Source organism: Glycine soja, chromosome 18, assembly GCF_004193775.1.
Source record: "Glycine soja cultivar W05 chromosome 18, ASM419377v2, whole genome shotgun sequence".
Taxonomy (NCBI): domain Eukaryota; kingdom Viridiplantae; phylum Streptophyta; class Magnoliopsida; order Fabales; family Fabaceae; genus Glycine; species Glycine soja.
Genome location: NC_041019.1, coordinates 9,750,855 through 9,773,440, shown reverse-complemented (window position 1 = coordinate 9,773,440; position 22,586 = coordinate 9,750,855). Strand labels below are relative to the sequence as shown.

At 30.7% G+C, this 22,586-nt stretch overlaps 2 protein-coding genes and 1 long non-coding RNA gene across 5 annotated transcripts; all 3 read right to left on the bottom strand.

Annotated features, from left to right (window-relative positions):
• Positions 1 to 1,814: 1,814 nt before the first annotated feature.
• On the bottom strand, positions 1,815 to 8,399 carry LOC114394427 (AUGMIN subunit 4-like). Of its 2 annotated transcripts, XR_003662772.1 has the most exons (14): positions 8,160 to 8,399; positions 7,927 to 7,974; positions 7,112 to 7,237; positions 6,604 to 6,927; positions 6,383 to 6,482; positions 6,210 to 6,258; positions 5,514 to 5,607; positions 5,076 to 5,147; positions 4,940 to 4,998; positions 3,860 to 3,928; positions 3,726 to 3,777; positions 2,631 to 2,708; positions 2,227 to 2,354; positions 1,815 to 1,987 (listed from the first exon to the last, which is right to left on the bottom strand). XR_003662772.1 is itself a non-coding variant. In XM_028356000.1 (13 exons), exons 1-13 carry the CDS (start codon positions 8,286 to 8,288, stop codon positions 2,277 to 2,279), a joined length of 1,278 nt encoding a protein of 425 aa, XP_028211801.1. In that variant the 5' UTR covers positions 8,289 to 8,399; the 3' UTR covers positions 1,819 to 2,276. The 2 variants fall into 2 exon arrangements, 1 of the variants encoding a protein (XP_028211801.1); XM_028356000.1 differs by having other exon boundaries at positions 1,819 to 2,354.
• Positions 8,400 to 10,208: 1,809 nt separating this feature from the next.
• Positions 10,209 to 14,118, bottom strand: LOC114395154 (syntaxin-61-like). The gene is made up of 7 exons (XM_028356861.1): positions 13,970 to 14,118; positions 13,323 to 13,433; positions 12,183 to 12,296; positions 11,870 to 12,063; positions 11,066 to 11,156; positions 10,788 to 10,853; positions 10,209 to 10,583 (listed from the first exon to the last, which is right to left on the bottom strand). Exons 1-7 carry the CDS (start codon positions 14,021 to 14,023, stop codon positions 10,473 to 10,475), a joined length of 741 nt encoding a protein of 246 aa, XP_028212662.1. The 5' UTR covers positions 14,024 to 14,118; the 3' UTR covers positions 10,209 to 10,472.
• Positions 14,119 to 18,001: 3,883 nt separating this feature from the next.
• On the bottom strand, positions 18,002 to 21,216 carry LOC114394606. Of its 2 annotated transcripts, XR_003662804.1 has the most exons (5): positions 21,018 to 21,216; positions 20,599 to 20,759; positions 20,212 to 20,318; positions 18,874 to 18,969; positions 18,002 to 18,373 (listed from the first exon to the last, which is right to left on the bottom strand). It is a non-coding gene; the product is annotated as an uncharacterized LOC114394606 (long non-coding RNA). The 2 variants fall into 2 exon arrangements; XR_003662803.1 differs by having other exon boundaries at positions 20,599 to 21,216.
• Between the last annotated feature and the right edge of the window lie 1,370 nt (positions 21,217 to 22,586).

Here is a 22,586-nt window from a genome sequence, read left to right as displayed (position 1 = left end):
TCTTTCTTTTTTGGATTTCTTGTTTGATGTTTTCTGTAAAATATACATATATAATAGAAGTGGTGACACTAGATATATTACCAATTGTTTTTTTTTTAAATAGAGTCTAAGTACTTTACTTTATTATTTCAATCAAGTCAACCATAAATTATGCATAATTTCGAATAATAATCTAGATAGCCCTTTAAAAATAAAAAATTGATAGAATTGTACTTTATTGTACTTCACGTTTCAAAATTTTTTTGATTCAATCATTATTCTTTTGGGGATGAAAGAGAGGATATCTCAATCAGGAAATAAAAAAATATCTTGAAATTCAAATCAAAATTTTCAATTCATTTTCATTTTTAGATAAGAATTCAGATTCTATCTGTTTATTTTGTTACAAATTCATTCCTTTGAAATTGAATATAAAATTCTATTTTATTTATTCCTCTTTTTATAATAGGTATTTCATACATCGGATTAGTTAAAATTTCATGTAATTCAGTATTAAAGAACAAAATTTTAGTATTGCTAAATTGATTCATGTGATTTGATGAAGAATGACAATAAATCAGTGAAATACTTTTCAATAAAATTTACAAGAAAATTGAAAATACTTGGGGATGGAGATGAAGTAATGTCTGCACTACCTGGATTGAATCAAATATAATTTGAAGGGTTTTGTAGGTTCATTGATCAGGGCCTACCAGAATGACTTTTTAATTTTCCAAACATTGAGAATACAGACCAAGAAATTGAATTTCAATTATTTGTAGAAACATATCAATTATTAGAATCCTTGATAAGTGAAAAAAAAAAATCCTTGATAAACTAAAAAGATGTTATATATGAATTGCTTACATATTCTGCTAATTATACGTGTCTGCAGGATTAATTTGAAAAAGTAGTAGGGACATGCAATATAAACAAATTTTATAATAAGAATATATCACAAGTAAACTCATAAAAATTGCATTATTAATTGATTAAGTAATACTTCGGGTATGAATTATTAAAAAGGTTGTCTTAATATTATAAATTTATAAATATTATATATTTTATTTAATATTTCTTAATATATTACATTAAAAGTTAATTATTTTATTAAATTATTACTATTTCAATTACAATTAAACTACTTAATCTTGAATCATTGTCTTCAGAGTTTAATCGCCGATCAATTTTAAAACCCTTTTTTCTATATAAAGGGGGAGGACCACTAGCGTGGGACACATTCTAATTCATTTTGTTCTCATATAGACATTTCTTTTTGATAAGTTGGGCAGAATGTCTTTGTAAGATAGTATTAAGTCACAAATTAAATTAATTGAATAAGATAAATATTATATAATTAATAGAAATTAAAAATACTTTTTAAAAAATGGTTAATTAATATTTTGCTCTTTCTCTCAAAATTATTAATATAAATATAAAAAAAAATATCTTTTGACCATTTACTGAAGTTAGTCAATCTAACTTTCTAAAACTCCTCAATCATGAAGTAAGCATCCCACCACACATCATGCATCTTCGATGACACATCGCCAAAGGTAATAATCAAAAAGCTTCTCATGTAATTTATTAAATAATTAATTTTAAAATTTGAAGCATCAAGCGCAGTTTCCATCTTCAAAATTCAATAATTCATTTTGTTTCCTTCAATTTGTCTTCATCTTCTATTATATTCTCACAGTTTCCTCCACCTCTCTTTTTAAACTCCTCTCACTTTCTCATCTTAAATCAGCTTTCACCTAAACCACTTTACACAATAATGAAGGACAAAGGTGACAAACACAAACTATAACTACAACAAACAAACATGCAACAACTACGAACAAACTTCAACAGCTCTAAACTGATGATGAATAAGGAAGCGACAGATATTTCATTCTACAGTTTTCTCTCTCTCACACACAAAGAAAATAAAGTGATTCTCTTAGTGCATGTTTACTTGTACATTCATCCACCGTATTTGCGTCATTCAGAAACTGAGTATTAGAACCTACGCATACAAAAATACTTTGATTGAATACAAAAGAATAAAGACCCCAATACTATTTGAGATCTTAAACTAGCAGAAATAGCTGACTTTGAAGTTTCCTTTTTCTCCTCTATCAGGTATGGTAATGCAAAGTAGTCCAAAATATTTAAAAAAGATCACAGATTGAAGGTTACATGTCTTTATCAGTCATTAGGGACATGATGAATGTTAGGTTAAGAGAAGGGTGATGCCTTTAATACCATTTACAAAAAGAATTCAAACCAAGATAAGGAGACAAAGCATAAAACTTCTATGTGTTGGGTTTATCTGGCAAACGTTTCAAATCCATTTCAACTTGGTGGATTGTCCACTGCATGTTCTCCAATTTCTGCACAATATCAACATATAAAACTTGAAAAAGATAAACACACGTCGGAAATTGAAATGATAAATATGTGCCTTTTCCTTGAAGTTCAAAGAGTTTCACATTTATTAAACTGGTATATTTTTTATATCCTCAAATTCCTTCATCATTTTTGTCATCCCAAATGAAGAAAGTTTCAGGGCAAACAGAATAGAAATATTTGAGAACGGATGTTGATATCTTTATATAAAAATATTTGGTACGAAAGAGGTAAATATATTTTTGCAAAACTGGTGTCACCTGCACAATGTCATGGTACTGCCTTGCAATGTTGTCAAAGTGAGGATCAACACCCTGGTACTCACGCAAGCGGGTAACCTGGCACAAGGGTCAAAATATAACTAACACAAACATGATGAATGATTGAAGTAATGGAGGAAAGGACATCATAATGAGAACAATCATAAATTTAAGCTCTATTTGGATAAATTTCTCCACAAGTACTACACAAGTACAACCATCAAGAGTATATTTGGATAAATATTTATTATTCAATCAAAACAGTAACAATAATGTAGGGACTTGGAGAATATGTCAATAAAAAACAATAAGATATTTAAGATTTGAATTTGAAGAAATGTGCTATTATGAGTTCATTAAAAGTTCTATGATCATCCATATCTATTGAGGTGGGGGAACACTAGAAAAGAAAATGACTATGCATCAATCCATTATCTTCAATGCATAAGAAATGACACAATGCTCTCAAAAGGGATGGCATATTCCGAATCTGAGCTAATGTAAGAAAGTGGGTTTGAGCTTAACTCAACCCTATAAAATCGACTTGTAAGGTGAGGATTGGTCCCTACTTATATACTCTATCTCGACACTATCTTTAGTCAATGTGGGACTTCAACATGTCCCCCTTTTGCCCACAGCTCCAACACTTCCCCTCACGCTCAAGGCTATCCGCTTGTAGCGTGACAAACATAGGAGGCCAATCAATTGGTCTAGGATAGGCTCTGATACCGGGTTAGAAAGTGATTTTGGCCTAACTCAATCCTACAAAACTGACTTGTAAGGTGAGGATTGTTCTCTACTTATATACTCTATCTCAGTACTATCTTTAGTCAATGTAAGACTTCAACATGTTCCTCTTTTGCCCACGGCTACCCACCACAATGTGGGACTTTAGCACACCCCTTTACCTTGGGGTGACCACAACTAAGGTGGTTTTCCAACAGCTAATTTCACAAAGTTACCTCTTGTTTCATAACATTAACATTTTTTTTCTGGTGAAGAACTCAAACCATGGAGAAAAACAACATAGAACTAAAGTCAAAGACCACTAAATTTCTTAAGTACTAAAACATGCATGAGGACACAGGAACGTACCGCTTTGTTATATGCAATAGAAGCTTCTTCTGTTGCCTCAACAAGATATTTCCTAAAATTAAAAACAGAAAAATGGTTTATTAACACTAAAGAAGAAAGTGCTTACAGACTTACAAAGGTTTTGTCATTCATACCTTATCTTATGAAGGGCAGGTATAGAGTCCTTAGTGTAAGTTTCTAGCAAGAGAACGTGTTCTAGAACACTGGCATGCAATGGAAAATATCACAATTATAATAGAACCTGGAAAAATTAACAAGTTGTGGCGAATATAGCAGAAAATAAATGCCATGTAACTATGTATGAGTTAAACCAGCTAATATCTAGACTTATAATCTGAGTATCTGACTACCGTTTTGGACAACAAATCATGCTTCCCTCTGCTTCAAGTGGAGGTACAAAAATGTTGCAAATCATAAATGAAAACAGTTGACAATAAAAGAAACTTAGGGTTAGAAACTTAGAATATAAATCCTGCCTTCTTAATTTAGGACAAATTAGTTTCAAGAATTATGCCCTGAGTTTCAGATTCAACCCCCTCTGTTTAGGCTCAACACCACCCAATTCTTTTGGCACTTCCCCCTTTGTCCTCAATAAAATATAACGAAGGTCCATTTGGATCAATGATTCTATTGTAGAATGTAGACTGTCTCTCACTCTCTCAGGGATTCTAGAAACTGGTCTCTCCCTACCACTCATTAACCAACTAATTGCCTCACCCCACCTCCTCCGCCTTTATTTATAACAACGTAACTAATTAACTACTCTATCAAATCACAAGGCCTACCCTCCGCTGACAAGGCTAACTAACAGTGGCTGCCTACATGATTTCTAGGGCCAATCCTCAGGTCTCCTGCTGTAAACCTTCCTAACTAGGTAGGGGTTGGGTGCTAAAAATGTGTCACAACAACAAAACTATGCTCAAGCCAGTCTTACATTGTCTAGATGTTATATAATACAAAATTTAATTTAATTTTATCTATTATCTTAACCCATAGGTAGAAGCAATGTTTTGTATCCAACATGTGTACAAGAAAACATCTATTTTGAAATTTAAAACACAACCTATTAAAAAAGAAAAGCAAAGTTCATTTGAGATTTTCTATTCTCAGTTATTCAATTTATCATCTCATCTCTTATTATTTCAAATTTCAAAACCTCTACAGTGTATTTATAGTGAAGTACAATGAAAGTATATAGCAGATAAGAAACAAACCTCAATTTCGCACTCATGGTCTCACACCTTTTACAGAGCCAAGTCTTCTGCGTCTCATCCTACAAATACATGGGCTAAGTGAAGGTATGTCCTTAGCTATCAACATAGTGGAAATTATTAAATAATAAATACTGACATATTTATGTTGATGCTCCAACTTCAAATCTTTGACAAGTTTAATAAGCACTGCAAGTATCTGCTCCAAGACCTATTTAAACATCACGACATTCAGTATCTACATGCCACCATGTGAACATGTTACCAAAACAGAAATACAACTTGTAATGCATGATACATCACACATGCAAACTCTCTCTCTCTCACAGACACACACACACACACACACACACACACAACACACAGATTCAGCGTTTGGAAATTGGAATAGCTTCACGGTGAGAAAAAATCAATTAGTGGTGAAGCAACAAATAGTTGCTTCTACTTTTTCATGATATCATGATTTTGTAGGGCTGAAATCAATTGTGTTATCCAAACACACTATCAGTGTGGGAGTTTCAGAAAATGTCTGTGTCCATAAGAAAGATGGTTATTGTACTAAATGCTTGTCAAATACATTGTAATATTCAGCAAACTTTCTATCTGCAGAATAAAGGTCATCCCGCAGTGCTGTTTCTTCCCTTTCAATCTCCTCAATCAGCAATTTCACCCTGGTAAAGTAACAGTATGAAAAGTAAGTAACTTTAGTCTACAGATATATTTCCAAGTGCAATTTTTTTTTTAACATAGGATACAAGCAATGCAAAATATAAGATAGGACCTCACCTAGAATTCAAAATAAAAAGATATTACTTTTGAAAGTAAAAATTTCCTCCATCTTGTGGATCTAAAGAAACCAGAAATCAAATAAACCTTGACCCATGTTACTCAGATCACCAAAAATAAAAGCAAACTTTTAGCCTATTAGTCATATCAGTAACATTTGTCATTTTCATCATTACATTGATCTAAAATTGTACAAATACAGATCTGACTCATCCAAGAACTTTCACAAAAAATATAGACGTGATTTTGAGGGTCATTAAATTTTAGTAGTTTACTATATGTACAAAAATTCACATGCCTCATCTCCTGAGAGTAGAGACAAAAAATTGAAACTGGGTATTAGCCTTTTTGGCCTTAACCTCTCATGTAGAAGTCTAGGTTGCATACTTCAACACAAACACAATCTCGAGGATTATTATGTTATAACTTACAAGTGAATATATTGCCAAAAACTTAAAAGAATTAGGCTACCCAAATGAACATAAACCTTTCTGGAAACCGAGAACTTGAACTATGACTTCCAGATGATGAAGAATCTGAAACAAGAAACAAGGAAATGAGAAATCAGCTAGCGCATAACATCGAAATGGTAACCAAAGAAAATCAACAATTCTCCATCACAATGCCATATTATATAAGTAATAAGCAGTTCACACTTACCATTGTCATCCAATACAAAGGCTTCTGATAATTTTTCACATTTCATTTTCAAGCGAGCCTCTACCTCCCGTGAAACAGCCAAGCGATATTCAGTCATATCCTAAAGATATTGTTAATGTGTCAATAATTAAAAAACATAACAGTTAATCACATAACAAAAATCCACCACAGAAAAAGCATTCTTAGAAGCCGACTTTCATATGTTGTTACACATAGTATACCACGGATAATGGTGCTTTTTGATGCTGAGTTTGCCACAAATAAGAAGGAGTAATTCCCAAAAAACGATTGGGAACACCACCAACTCCGAGTTCCACTGGATCTGAAGCAGCAAGAGCAGAATTAGCCCCACTAACAGAGCTGTTCGGAGTGTTATAGTTAGAAGAATTAGCCCCACTAACAGTACTGTCAAGGGAGCTTCGAGACACTACACTTAGCTTTTCAATGTCTTCATCATGAACTTCCCCGTCTTTGGAGATAAGAGGTAGCCTCAATCGTTGAGCTGCTTCAGCAACAACCATTTGATGCTCTAAAGTCTGATAAACCTGACATTATGTATACATGTAAGTTTTGTATAAATCAGCGTAGACCAATGTGCCAAAGAAAAAAGCATATGAGCACATAATGTGCAGACTCAAATTTTCTAAGACCAAAATCAACAGAATTTTCAGTCATATCTGTTCATTAATCAAACTAACTTTCCACTTTCCAGTAATAATAATTCAAAACCTGAGGAGAGGTCCTCAACCCAAGCTGTGGATAAAGATTGCCAGTATCTCTGATTCCACCGAGGTTGGACACAGAAATGGCTTGCTGATACTCTTCCACCATTGCAATAGCCTCAGAATATATAGCCTGCAACCATACCCCAATATGAGAAATACAAATCACTAAGTACAAAGAAAGTCACTCAAAACACCAGTAAGGAGAATAGATCACATGATTTTTAATCCTATGAAAAGTGGAAGAGGGAGACCAAGAAAGACAGCAGAGGAAGTTGTTAAGAGGAATCTTATAGTAGTAAACAATATGTCAAGGGGGTTTAACTCAGTTGGTTAAACAGGGCGAGTGAGTTATTGTAAATCCCCAGACACTGTCTTTGATTCTCACAGATAAAAAAAAAAAAATAGTAAACAATATTTCTGAAGTTTTGGTCTTTAACTGAGCCAAATGACAGCATATGATCCATGTAACAAACCTCACCTAGTAGGACATAGTATTTTTTTTTGTCATTGTTGTTGTTATAAGCAAACAATTACACTAACTTAACCTACACATAGGACACATAAGGTTGGTTGGATGGTTAAAAAGGAGGGGAAGGAGGGAAAGATGCTGAGTTCGATCCCTCCTGCTAACATAAACTAACAAACTAACAATTAACATTTGTCCAGAAAAAAAAAAAAAAACTTAAACCAACACATTCCAGCAATACCAAAAACTAAGCACTCACTCCCAGATCACAATTCTCAATCCAAATAGCACACGACATAAAAAAAAATTATATTTCTACAAACACTTATTATTGTATAGATATAAGCCTTTACCATGGCTTCCAGGTAACGCAGTCTTTCCCTGCACATTTCCTCTCTGGCCTGCAAACCAACACACGAAATCAACACCCAACTCGTTTTTATTCAATTTTTTGGGAATTTGCCAAGATGGGTCAGAGAAAGTTCAAATTTTTAAAACAAAACGGAGGACCCATTTGAAAATTGTGGTGGAAAATTTCACAAACACATTGGAATCAAAATGGTGTGTGTGAGAGAGAGAAAGAGACAAGCTGGAGATCGTTGAAGAGAGGCCTGGAGATGAGAGATCCATCGGGAGCGAAGCAGTGGCGCTCCAGCTGATCAACCACCTGCGCCACGTCGGCAGGGAGGTTCTGCCCGTGCAACCCCTTCACCATCGGTCAAAACGGTGTCGTTTCGGTGACTGTTGTTGTGTGTGTGTGTGTTTGTTGCCTTCAACTTGAAGAAGCGGCAAGTTCAAGTGGAAGTTGAACATCTCAATTTCTCAAACCATCCAATCCAATCATACAAATTTGAAAAGCAAGATAATCACAACCGTTGGATCCACACTCAATGATGGTTAATATAAATTTGAATGGGATACTTTAAACTTTAAAGTGTTTTAATTAATGTTGGAATTTTATTTAGTAACTTTTGATATAAATTTTTAATTTAACTGTTGTAATTTATTTTATATAATTGAAATTTATAATAAATAATTTTTTAATATATAAGTTTTGTTGTGATTAAAATTCACAATAAATAAATATCTTTAAATGCATAATTATGTTTAGGATTTATGATGAATAATTTAAATCATGATATAAAATTGTTTAGTTAATGACAAGTTTTAAAAAATAATGTTGAAGTTCAATTTAGATATGAAACTAAAAGAACGTTAACATTTTAAATAGATCATGAGATTTGTCCTTAATACTTATATTTGATGGAATTTCTTAGAATAAGATGCATTTTTAAAGCAAAACCAAACAAACCTAATAGGTGCAGCCCAATTAACAGTACATGCTGAATTTGTGTAAAAGGATCTAAATTTAATTCCCATAGAATACATTTTATAAAAAGATGCGAGAAGTTTTTAAGTGTGAATATGAGATTAAGCTAAACTTCGAATTGAAAATTAATTTTATAGCTGACTAAAATGATCGAAACTTATGGAAATACCTCATATCCCACTAGAAAATTAAAGACCCAAATTATATTTTTTACCATAAAAAAACAAAATCAAACACATTTTCTTAAGTCATTTTCATAATTTTTACAAGAACATTTATTTTATCTCCCGAGTAGGTTAATTACATGGATTATGCCACACCATTCAATTTGATTAAAAACTAAATTTTTAAATATATTATTTAACATTACATCACCATCGACTATTTCCAATATGATTCTTGGTCTCTTTCTCTCCCTTTTCACATAATAAAAAACTATATAATTTACTCTTCTTAATAGTATATTGGATAACCTACTTTGATCATCATTGTAAATTGTCGCCACTACATTAAATTTTGTATGAGTGGATTCTTGCTACCCAAGATGTATACTAGATATAAGTTCATGCTGTATCTTTGATTGAAAGAATGAAAATAGAAAAAATTTCTTAAAATTAAAGTTGAATGTAGAAGGTATATAATCCACACAATTTATTTTCTATTTCTTTCCTCCTCCACTACGGAGCCACAATATGAAGCACCACACAAAAATGTAAACAACTTAATTTTAGTGTTCAAGAATTCATATCTTTGCCACATGCGGCACCATCTTTATCAAATTCAAAGATCATGTGTACTTGTCTATAGCAACATTTAATCTGCAACAAATAGGCATTGATGAATTTTAAAAGAATTTTCTAATGGTGAAAATGAAGTTCATTTGATAAATGACATCGTCAACGACCCCTATTTACAGTAGGCGACTATCAAAGTTAAACCATGTCATTAAGCATTTATGTTTTTGCCAACAAAAGCACCACATTTTGGTATGTAGATTAGTACTATGTAAGTACCGCATTAGCACTTAACATACCACACCAAAAAACTTCGTTATAGATATTTGACACACACGAACACTAAGAACCAAATTAAATATCGATTGACAAATAGATAATATTAAGGACTAAATTTACTTTTTGTAATGTCAGGACCAACTTGATAAATGATGCTGATTTCAGAAATCAAATTGATATTTTACTCTTTTAAAATCTATTTAATTAATTCCACTGCAAGACTATCTTGTGTCCCCCATCAAGTGAATGTGCAATGACAAACAATAAATAGACAATACATGCAGCAGAAAATGGTTCAAGCAACGAATATCACTAGCATCATTCACGTAATCCAACGTGTCAAGAATCAAAATCCTACTATAAATCTGAAATACATTGCTTCCCATTTTCATCACAATCAGAACTTTCTACCACCATCCAGAAACATTAACACAAAAAGGCTTCCATTTAACTGAATAGTTAAATGCATGTCTATTATTACTCTTGAATCTGAACAAAAAAATATTAGATCTCTTTTCATGTACAAACAGCACAGAGACTGGTCCCATCTCAATGACTAGGTGAAGAATACTAAGATAAAGAGGAAGATGAACAGGGCCAACAAACCCAATATCATCATGATCTGACCCTTTGCACTAGCCTTTTTCATAACCATCGCCACTTTTTTCTGCAAGCATAACATAAGAGCAACATTTAACCTCTTCAAGATTTAGTATCACAATCATTACACTATTTTTTCCTTTAAATATTATTAATCAATAACAGCAATCCTAGAGGTAAATTTTTTGTCTTTCAAATAATAAAATTTTCTAAAGATAAAATCAAACTAGAAGATTTGAAGGAGAAATGAAAAATAGATGCAGAAACTTACTTGGACAAAATCAAGACGATTTGTTGTACTGTCCATCTCGGAACCAAGTTCATCTAGAATCTTTTCCTGAAGCATCAAGATTTTGACAATGTAAGAATCACAAATTTCAGACAAATAAAATTGATCGAGTTAGAGGCAAATAAAAAAACAGAAAATGAAAAATACTGTTATTCAAGAAAATTGAAGGAAACACATAAAAAACCAAAGTGCTACCCAGTCATCAACGTTTTGAAGCAAAATAGCAAGAATCATGGAGGTAAAACCTCTCAAACCATTACCTGTGCAGTGAGTTCATCATGTATTGTAAGTCCAACACCTCCGATTCTTCGTACACTTTCACTAAGCTCATCCAATTCCTCATCCTGTCTCCTATCACCACAATAGATATAATATTAAATCAAACAAAAATAGCAACCAGAGGCAGATTGTATTTCCTGAAAGGATAACCATGGGAATAAGGTTTTCTAATTTCTTGAGCATTTCATGATTTTGCCTTTGTTAAGAAAGAAAAAAGAAATCAACCTTTATTCCTTTGTTTCTGTTTTCTTTTTTGTTCCACAAGAAAGAAAAAAGAAACCAACCATTTCAGTAATGAATTAGTCTAAGTAAATACCAAGAGTAGATCCAAACATCACTCTAGTTATAAAAAATGATAATTAGAAAATTTCTTCACAAAAGAAAAATCACAATGATGACTGATGAGAGTAGAAAATTTGCATGCAATCACACAGACACAGAATAATCACTTAAATTTAACATCACAGTTTATTCCATAGGGGTAGCCCAAAAAAAGAAATACTTCTGTACAAGTTTCATGCAAATAGAAAGCAATTCACTCATGTCTTAGAAAGCATGTGGGAGGACTGACAAATATAACTCAATCCACTTAAGAGGTCTCAACCAAACAAACAAGATATTCTTTTCCACCAAATATTGAAGAAAAATGGCTATGATTAGAGCATAATCTCACAAAGATATGCGAAAGTCAATTAAAAAACATAGTGTTCTGCCATAGTGGAACAAAAGACATGCAAAATCCAGCTCTAAAAGCATGAGAGAGAGAGAGAGAGGAGGGAAAGTACTTTATAAGAAGTGTTTGTCTATCTGATTCTGATAGTATGAAATCATCATTATCTCGGGCAGCATACTGGTTAGAGCTATCAGTTTGATGAGAATTTGGTAGCCTCATTAGTTCTCGGCGCATCCCATTAACACTAGCATGGCTTGTGGTACTTGAGCCCTTGCCAGATTCCACTGCTTTCTTCATTGTGCCAACCTAATAATGCAACAAAGGAATCTTTTACACATGATGTTAATAAGGAAATGATAATAACAGCAGCTGTATGTTTGGATTCAAAAAAATCACTGTCTTCCCTACTTAAAACTTTTGGATACCTGAGAACGAGTGTTACTTGTCCATCTCCTTCGGCTTTCGACCTCAGCTTCATCTATCCCATACCAAGAAGGATCTCTAGATGCTATAGCAATTGCCTTATCCAATTCATCCACCTTTCTATCAAAAAATCAGACTTCAGCAATTGTATATAGGTTAGGTTGCAGAAGAAAAGACCATAAACAACATGTTTTTTTTACTTAAAACAGTTTTTTTAATGAGGAATAATAGACTAAGTCACTAAGAGTATTTTTGCTGAGCTGAAACAAAGCAGGTAAAATTTGGATTAAAAATCCCTTTAAACCAGCTTAGTACTACAAAAAAAAAAAATAGTTGAAAAAATTTTTGCTCCACTCTCACAATTATGGGACTTTTGTATAGCATAAAAAATGCTGAACGTGACTTTTTATCCATTTTCCACTCCTTACCAAGCATAAATGTGTGAAAATCAAAATCTTCCCATCCAACTCTATTTAAGGGGATTTCTTTTTGCACCCCTTTTTTTTCTATTCATACCCTTAATCTTTTTGTATTTTTTCCCAATAATTCCCTTTATTGGCAGGTTTAGTTTCATTGTTCTAGAATTTAAATTCCAGAACACTAAAAAAATGACTACCGGAATTTAAATTCTGGAACTAAGTAAAAAAAATCATAGTTCCAGAATTTAAATTTTGGAAGTTAATATTTTTATACATTCTGAAAATAAGTTTCTGGAACACAATTTGTTCTCTCCGGCATGGATTATGCTCTCCACCTCAATACAATCTGTTCTCTCTCCCGCATTTATTGTTTATAAAGGCCAAGGAAAAGAAGACTTAAATGAAATTAATTTATTAATTAATTACAATAAACTTTTACAAACTTAATATTCATTAACAGTCAAATATATTAACCTTATAAGATTATAGTATTCAAAAAATGATAATTAGATTAAATCTAGAAACATTTCCAAGGACATGCATATTCATTAACAAGATATTGGTGCACCAAAAGCCACCTAAAAGCATGTCTAAAGTCTAATAATTCTGAATTCATGCAACTTATGGCAAGAAAATGTTCGAAGAATGAAAAAGCTCATGCAATAATAAAAAAAAAAACATCCATTCTGCCATTGATTCTTTATATGCATGCAATAGATCTACCTGCCACTCTATGCTTTCGCATCCAGCAAGAACCTCCTTTGTAAGATGTCCTTGTTCCGCAGCACCGGACTTGCTTTCCCATTGGTGAAAAGTAGATTGCAGCTTATCAATCTTCAAGAAATTAACAAATAATCAGACAATCAAATAAACACATTCCCACTTTAAAAAAACAACTGAATACTGATCCCATCAAAACACAAATCCTAACACCATAACAATTCATCAATTCACATTTCTGTTTAGCATAATATCCTGTTTCAGTTACAGATCCGACTTTAAATTTTAATCAAAATCCCAAATCCACACATAGTAATTTTTTTTTCAGTGCTCTCAGCTCCAATCACATATACGCCCACAAGAAATCGTGCAGTGTATACACTACAAAGCCACAGATCGCAATTGGGTTTCCTTCAAAACTCCCAAATTTACGTAGGAAAAAGCCTAATCAGATTAATAACCTAAGATAGAAGAAAATGAAATCAAAACAACTATAAGACCATTAAATCAAAAAATAAAAATAATAACATTCAATCACTCGAATATACAGCACAAATTATTCAAGGAAAAATGGAAGTTCTTATCCGAATTAGGCTGAGAGTGAACCCCAGGTAAATTGAGAGAGCAAAAAATAAGAAAAAGAAAGTTACAGAATCTTGAATCTCGGCCTTGACAACGTAAAATGGATCCTGGGCAGAGGGCATGTTATGAGAGAGAAGAACAGTTCCACGGTGAACACACTACTGCCTTTGGTTTTGCTTCTTCTTTTTGCCTTTGATTATTCAACTCATCAGTTCTGCATGCTAAGAACATAGATAGATTTTATAAAATACAAAAATATAATAAAAATATTATATTATATCAATAGTTTTAAAATTAGCGATTAATTTTGATTTACTGAAATTAAAAAAAATCATAAATTTAAAAATAATTATGAAAAAATCTATTTAAACAGTTTAAATTGTAATATAAGTTTTTTAAAGTTAAATTAATTTACAACTCTTAAATATTTGATAATTCTTAGTTTAGTTTTTATATTTTTTTCAATTAAATCCTTAAATTTCTATTTATTTTTTAATTTGGTCTTTATTGTCAAACGACATATACCTAATTAAAAAATAAATACAGATTTAATAAGCTAATTAAAAATATTATTTAAGAACTTAATTATTATTTTTTAAATTGTTCAAGACCCTGCAAATTATTTTAAGCTTTTTTTTAACTAAATATATTTTTTATCACCCATATATATTTCACTTTTATATTTGATCCTTAATAAATTTTTCATTTTATTGATATTTTAAAATTTTTATTTTAGATCTTTGTCGTCAATTAAGCAGTAACGTGTCTATTAAATAATGTTTGATAATGTAATTTGTGATAACTTAAAAATAATCTATATTTATTTTAAAATCAAATTTAAATTTTTTGGGAATTAAAAATTACAAGAATCAATTAAAGTAAAAAATTTAAATTTAACTATCAACATTTGATTAGCTAAATTTAATATTCCAAAGGTGAGCAAACAACATTGTTTGTTCTATTGACAACAGAATTTGAAGCTTAGACTTCATGCAAACCAAGCTTTGTTTGTGATTTAGTTCAACACGGAAATCAAATAAACCAAACTATTTTTTTAGTTTGGTATATGATATTCTAAAATTTAAATTAGACTCATTTAAGACTACTAAACTAAAATATTTCTTTGTTCTGAACTCAAAATCATTGTTGTGACTGAAATCGAACTGAATTATTTATGAAATATCTTTAAATTCACTAGAAAAACAAAATGTGCAACATTATTATAAACTAGTCTGCAACCGGTGCGTACGCACGAGTCGCTTGGTTAGTAAAATTGCAATCAGAGTAGTATAATTGAAGATTAGATAGGTATATATTTATAATGTTGATAAAAGGAAGATTGTTCAGAGGAAATAAAGAAAATATAATTAAAATGCTGGAACTAATAAATGTCCCAATAAACATGATGAGAAAATGCATAACTTGTAACCAATAAATATCCTAATGAACATGATTAGAAAATGCATAATTGTGAGCACCAAAAATTCATAAATTCATATATAAATTCACAATGGGAAGACACATGTCAAAAGAGGATTTCATATATAAATTCATAGTGCTCGAATATCAGTGTTATTTAGAAAAGAAACTATACACATACAAATAAACAATTCTAAATACAAATATATTAAAATGCTGGAATGAAAATATATCTCATATCAAAAATAAATAATTTTTAAAGTGCCACAAATTTAAAATTACTCATTATTAATTTTTAAAGTGTCAAATAGATAATTTTTTATATAATTACTCACTATTGTATATGTCTGATTTAAAAAATAAAACATCAAAAAGGATATATAATAAGTTGAAAACACACTTGCTAAAGTTAAATCAATAACACATAATAATAATAATAATAATAATAATAATAATAATAATAACAAAATAAATAAAATAATTAATTGAATACAAAAAGAAAAAGTAAGGAAAATTTCTAATTTTCATTGCACTACCGACGTGATTTGTCTCCCGTGTGAATCTCAACATTAAAGTTGGTAGAGTATTTTTAAGTACAATAAATAAGAAATTCAGAGTATAATTTGTTTTCACTCATAGATATAAAGAGAAATAATTAAAATACACAGAAAATCAAAAATATATTATGTAAATAAAAATGCAGGAAGCAATCAACAAGATAAAAATAGAAACATTATTAATTAACTGAAAAAGAAAAAGGTGATTTAAAAAATAAAACATCAAAAAGGATATATAATAAGTTGAAAAGTTAATAAGATAAAAAATAAACACACTTGCTAAAGTTAAATCAACAACACATAATAATAATAATAATAATAATAATAATAATAATAACAAAATAAATAAATTAATTAATTAAATAGAAAAAGAGAAAGTAAGGAAAATTTCTAATTTTCATTGCACTACCGACGTGATTTGTCTCCCGTGTGAATCTCAACATTAAAGTTGGTAGAGTATTTTCAATTACAATACATAAGAAATTCAGAGTATAATTTGTTTTCATCGATAAATATTAAGAGAAATAATTAAAATACACAGAAAATCAGAAATATATTATGTAAATAAAAATGCAGGAAGCAATCAGTAAGATAAAAATAGAAACATTATTAATTAAATGAAAAAAGGAAAAGGTGATTTAAAAAATAAAATATCAAAAAGGATATATAATAAGTTGAAAAGTTAATAAGATAAAAAATAAACACACTTGCTAAAGTTAAATCAGCAACACATAATAATAATAATAATAATAATAATAATAATAATAATAACAAAATAAATTAATTAATTAATTAAATAGAAAAAGAGAAAGTAAGGAAAATTTCTAATTTTCATTGCACTACCGACGTGATTTGTCTCCAGTGTGAATCTCAGCATTAAAGTTGGTAGAATATTTTTAAGTACAATAAATAAGAAATTCAGAGTATAATTTGTTTTCACCCATAGATATAAAGAGAAATAATTAAAATACACAGAAAATCAGAAATATATTATGTAAATAAAAATGCAGGAAGCAATCAGCAAGATAAAAATAGAAATATTATTAATTAACTGAAAAAGAAAAAAGGTGATTTAAAAAATAAAACATCAAAAAGGATATATAATAAGTTGAAAAATTAATAAGATAAAAAATAAACACACTTGCTAAAGTTAAATCAACAACACATAATAATAATAATAATAATAATAATAATAATAATAATAATTTTCAGAGAATGACAAATATATATATATATATATATATATATATATATATATATATATATATATATAAATTGTCCCGCAACAACACGTTTTTTTTTTCACTTTTTCCTTTTGTTTTTCTTTTCTCACTTTAAATTTTGTAAAAATCGTGCAAAGCATAGGTCCCACACCTAATTTTTTATTATAAAGTTAACAAAAATAGAAATAATGATATTTTCTTATACGTATATTTTTGGATTCTAATGATATTGTGTATTTGATTATATAAATAAAATAAAGAAGACATGTACAATTCTTTTAATGTAATAGGAATTACTTATCTATCAAGTCTATTTTTGTTATGTTTAGTCTGTTAACAATTACCATAAGCAATTACTGATTTTATTCCTTATGATATTGTGTGTATATGTAAATTTGTTTGGGCCCCTTGGGTGGAGTATCCTCAGGTATAGTTATGAATAATCTTATGACAGAAACTTGATGTAATGTGTAGGATCCAAGCGCCACAAATACAAAGAAATTTCTAGTCATTTCCCGAAAGTTGATGTCCAATTCCAAGCTCTGGATTTAATAGCAACTATAATAGAATCCAGATTACATCTCTCCTGATTGAAAATAGTTGCATTTCTATCCATTTCCAATCAACTGGTTGGTTACTCATGTTTAAAGATAGAAATAAAGAGAAGTAACCCCGCAAAGTAAATAATTCTGCTATAAGATTATATAGTTTTTTTATCAGCGCTATAGGATTATATATAATTTGTAGTATAATCAAATTTTAGTGTTAATTTCATTGCCATAACAGATTTGTAATTCCTTTTGGGCTATTGAATAACTATTCAAAGGTGTAGTATAAGATACTAGCAAAATGTGTTTCAACCATAAAGTTAAAATAACAATCACATTTCAGATCATGCTTCTATTGAGAAAATAATCAAGATATTTCAATTCTGATCATAAGGTTCAAATGACATGTTCATGTTCAATTATTCCCTAATAAGTCCCCTAGCTAGCAGCAAATAACTCCAAAAATTAAAATTATATAGCAGTTAATTAGTTAGAATCAACTAAGCAAATGCCTCTTTAACATGATCTCATTCTAATTCTTGCTGAATGGAATAGGTGTGGTAGTCCTCTGCGGGGTCAAACCAAAGCATGTGCCTCATCTTACGCCCACGAGTTCCATTCTTGTATACATTAGTCTGAATCAAATAAGGCTCTCCTGTTTTGTTCCCCAAAAACTCAAAATCAAGCTCATCTCTTTCTGGCCCCGCACCATTTTCTAAGCACATCTGCAACAATTCCCCACTCATCACAATGGAATCATAGAAACATAGAGGGAAACTCAAAAAAATAAACAATGTATAAGTGGAAAAAACATAGAAGCATTCTCAAAAAAGAAAAAGGCCCTAAATAATAAATAAATTGAAGCAAGTAGTTTATCCTTGTACCATGTAAATATACTAATCATTCAAAATTAATATACATTCTCAAAGTTAATAGCAACACACAAAATAGTAAAAAGTTATTCATATTCACAAAACTTATCCATAAAACTCGAGCCCTAAAGACAAAAATGATCATTTTTTCAAGAACATTACACATATCACAACCAATATCAGTAATCTTGTTACTAAAAAATGTGTTCCACCACAAACGTTCGAGACAAAAATGATGCAGAAGAAAGCCACAGTAAAGAAGCGAAATCACACAGAAGAAAGACAAATAATAATAATAATAATAATAATAATAATAATAATAATAATAATAATAGAGAAAAGGCATCATGAACCTGAAAGAGGGATTCTGCATAATCATTGATATTGTTCATTGCTCTGTGTTTCGCTTGCACCCTTCTAAACCTTCTCGAGGTATGGTTGCTCCCTCTCTACAATTAAACCGTTCTCAGCAACAAAACATGTAAACAACACTTTTCACGTAACAAAATTACATTGAACCCCCACATCTTCTCATTAATTCAATAAAAATAATATTGTTGGGTTACACAAAAATGATGCAGAAGAAAGCCATAGCAAAGAAGCGGAATCGCAGAGAAGAAAGACAAATAATAATAATAATAATAATAATAATAGTAATAATAATAATAATAATAATTAATAATTAATCAAAACAAAAAAATAACAAAAATTAAGAAAGAGTACAAAGAAGACAGGTGTTTGTCCTAAACTTCATTTTTTTTGCCCCACTGAACAAAGATAAAAGAAAATACAACAACAAAGCTACCATTAAAAAACAGAACAGTAAAAGTACCATGAACAGAGAAAAACGATAAGCTAACATGCATGTAAGAAAGGATGCATGAAAACAGCACCAGAAGAGAAGTCAAACCTCGTCCAACACAAACAAAATGAAAAACTAACATGCATGTAAGAACGCATACATGAAAACAACACTACTCTTGCTTTAAAAAAAATGAGATTTAAGGGTAAAAATGTTGAATCTCAAGTACCCATGAATTTATTTGCAGTTTTTTTTTTGCTTGTCGCAAAAAATTGAAACTTTAGGGGTAAAAATGTTGAATCTCAAGGACCAAAAGAAAAAAGGTTTTCTAATATAAAATCTTAAATATAAGATTATATACTTTTTCCTCTTAAATTAGGCATGACTCAATGTTAGGTTATTCTTTCTACAATAAATAGGAAAATTCTCATAAGAAAACGAATGAATTGTGGCTTTTCAACCTTAGAAGAGAACCAATGGAATGCACAAACTTGTTTACCCCAAAAAAAGTCATGTCCTTTGAAGTTGCAGAAAATCTGATATGCATATGTATGAGGCATCGCATTCCTATTTTCCTTTGTTAACTAATTGTTCACTTTGTTTCTCAACTTTTGACTAAGAGAACAAAAAGAGCCTAATTATTAAATGCTGAAAAGAGACAAAATCAAATAGTGCATCAACAAAGGCAAAAAAACAAAAATGCACATGGCAAAACAATTTATGAGTAGCTTGATATGGCATTTAAAGGAAAGGAATGTAACTTAAAATGCATGCCCCTTGCTGCACGCTTTAGGGGAGTACCCAAAATAAATATAAATTGCAGAAGATTGAAAGATGTCGCAAGCCAAGAAGGACCAAAAAGAGAAGGCGGATACAATTTGCAACTCACATGTCATCTCCAAGTATGCCTCCATGATCGTTGTTGAGAAAACCATGTCAAAACCTCACTCCCTCTCTTTGATCATCAAGCAGTCTATAGTTTATAGATATAGGAACCTGAAACAACGAATAATGATTCACAACAACATTCAATCTTGTTTCCAATGAAATTGGATCATCAATTATTATGGTTATTAATAAATATCCTATAAAAACTGCTTCATTGTGCACAAAACTTATGCCGTCAAGTAATTTTGATAGCCTATCCATCCTATCCTGTACATCAGTAGCATTTTCAGTATGATTGGGAAAACCTTCAAGGCCTGGAAACATTTTCTTTGTCCTGTGTTTTAAAGACAATATATTAGAAGAGAGTGGTAACCAATGTCATTGATACCTAAAGTTTGATGCGGTAAATCTTAAAATACTCTTGCATTTTCGATTTCTAGGTAATGGAAGTTTCCAAAGCCAGGAAATTCCCTTCATGTATTGCCACTGCAGAAGAAACTCCACCTTAAACCAATATACATGTGGTTCCCTCCTCTCCAAATGCCAAACCTATCAACATGTGGACACACTGCAATGGGCTTAATTTTTAACAATTGAAAATAAAAGCCTCCGAGAAAATTTTTTTGGAAAAATTTAACATTTTGAAACAATAATGCACAGTAACCTGAACTGTCTTCTCCACGATTTCTAAGTGCTTGATGAATTGCGCCACACAAAATTATTTAAAAAAATAGTTGATTACACGAATGCTCATTGGTAAACCCAGAAAGAAAACAAACCAACACAATACAAATAGAAAACACTCACCAATAGTCGTTTCTCTCGCTAAACCCCCTATGAATATTTTTCTGCAATCAATGGGTTCAAGGTAATTAGATAGAACCAAATCTAAGAAATTTGGAGAAAGGGAGCGAAAACAAAGTTGAAAAATCAGTAAGAAAAAATAACTATTATTAAGATAAAAACATGCATAACAACAAACAAAATTAAAACCTTGCAAATAGAAACAAATAGTAATGAAACAAACATGCATAACAGCAAAAGGGAAAAAAGTTGCCTGGTGGATGCTTCTTCGCGATAGCCCGGGAAAATAAAAAGGAACAAAAAACAGAGTTGTAAAAATCAGTAAGAAAAAATAACTATTATTAAGAAGGAAACATGCATAACAACAAACAAAATTAAAACATTGCAAATAGAGACAAATAGTACCAAAACAAACATGCATAACAACAAAAGGGAAAAAAACTTGTCTGGATGATGCTTTTTTGTTGATAGCCCTGGAAAATAAAAAGAAACCAAAAACAGAGTTATAAAATCAGTAAGAAAAAATAACTATTATTAAGAAAAAAACATGCATAACAACAAACAAAATTAAAACCTTCCAAATAGAAACAACTTGCCTGCTGAATGCTTCTTCGTTGATAGCCCGGGAAAATAAAAAGAATCAAAAACACAGTTGAAAAATCGGTAACTATTATTAAGAAGGAAACATGCATAACAACAAACAAAATTAAAACATTGCAAATAGAGACAAATAGTACCAAAACAAACATGTATAACAACAAAAGGAAAAAAACTTGTCTGCATGATGCTTTTTCGTCGATAGCCCGAGAAAATAAAAAAAAAACCAAAAACAGAGTTATACAATCAGTAAGAAAAAATAACTATTATTAAGAAAAAAAACATGCATAACAACAAACAAAATTAAAACCTTCCAAGTAGAAACAACTTGCCTGCTGAATGCTTCTTCGTCGATAGCCCGGAAAAATAAAAAGGAACAAAAAACACAGTTGAAAAATCAGTAACAAAAAATAAATAGAGACAAATAACAACCCCAAAAAAGGGGAAAAATAGTTCAAAATGACACCTTTATTATTCAACATCGTCCTGACCTTCAGCACCACCGTTGTTACTGTAGTCTGTCCCAAAAATCAAACCACAAAAAATCAGACCAAAGAATAGAATGAAGATGAGAAGAGAATCATATTAAAAACAGAAAATGCAACATGCACAACACAAAGAAAATGACTTTCTTGCGGCTGGTTGTGTTCGAATCGGAAGAGAAAAGAAGAAAATAGAAGAAGAAAGAAAGGAAGGAAGGAAGAGAAAGAAAGGAGGGAAGAGACAACCAACTCTACGGGAGAAATAGAGAGAGAAATGCAATTGGGCTAAAACAAATAGAATGAAGATGAGAAGAGAAGCAAAAACAGAAAATGCTCAGACTTTGTGTAAAGAAGAAAAGAGATGAAGAGAGAGGAAACATCTCAACGTGGCAGAAAAAAGGCAACACAGCAGGCAGGTGGCATAAAACAAAGCAACAAGTGGCACAAAACCAAAGCAAAGCTGGAGGGCTATAAAATGATAAAAAAAACAAAA